The sequence below is a fragment of the Penaeus monodon genome, chromosome 22 (genome assembly GCF_015228065.2).
Source record: "Penaeus monodon isolate SGIC_2016 chromosome 22, NSTDA_Pmon_1, whole genome shotgun sequence".
NCBI classification, from domain to species: domain Eukaryota; kingdom Metazoa; phylum Arthropoda; class Malacostraca; order Decapoda; family Penaeidae; genus Penaeus; species Penaeus monodon.
In genome coordinates, this window is record NC_051407.1 from 36,702,602 (window position 1) to 36,703,284 (window position 683).

At 33.8% G+C, this 683-nt stretch overlaps 1 protein-coding gene across 1 annotated transcript in view; it reads left to right on the forward strand.

The window, feature by feature from the left end:
* Positions 1-683, forward strand: part of LOC119587421 (trithorax group protein osa-like) — a gene marked incomplete in the record, with an annotated part of 43,338 nt that overhangs the window by 5,687 nt on the left and 36,968 nt on the right. The window contains 1 exon segment of the mRNA XM_037936156.1: positions 597-636. Coding sequence (XP_037792084.1) covers positions 597-636 — 40 coding nt within the window.

The following is a 683-nucleotide window of genomic DNA, read 5'->3' on the forward strand; positions in this document are numbered from 1 at the left end:
CATTCCTTAAGAGTGTTAAGCAATGCAATTTTGGTGTAGTATTTGAGAAGTGATGTAAAATTCAAGAAGTGTAGTAGCAATGTGGGAGGAGTTTGGTCTGATAGTTGGAAATAATGTATACACTGGACTTAAAACTGCAGACAGAAATGTGTAGGGTGATGAATCTCACAAGAAAGAGAGAGAAAAAAAAATAGTCTTTGTATTCATAGCATTTGCATCTTTAAGCAAATGTGATGAAAACCTTGAGAATTAGATTTATGAATGAAAAAATAGATCAGTGTTTGTATGTCATGACCCCCCCCCCCCCCAGGATTTTATCAGATACCTGTAGAGGATAGGAATAACAAAAAACTGAGTTGTTGCATAAGTTGACTTTTATTGGTGTGCATTTGACATGATAATGAGAACCACAGTGAAATTTGATTTGTTAGTCAAAATTATCAATGGTGGATAAATCTGTTTTATATGTATTTTCATTGATTTGAATTGCAAATAATTTTCAGATTACTTGCTCTAGTTTCTTTTTATTTTTCCCCTTTTTACATATTTGTTCATTTCTTCCTCCTGAGTTTTTAAGATGATTGCCAACATTTCAGACATGACAACCAAGAACAGTTTAACCAGGCAAAAGAGCTAGTAGTGAATCTAGCTCAGACAGTCATAGTGGAGATGCAACAGCAGTT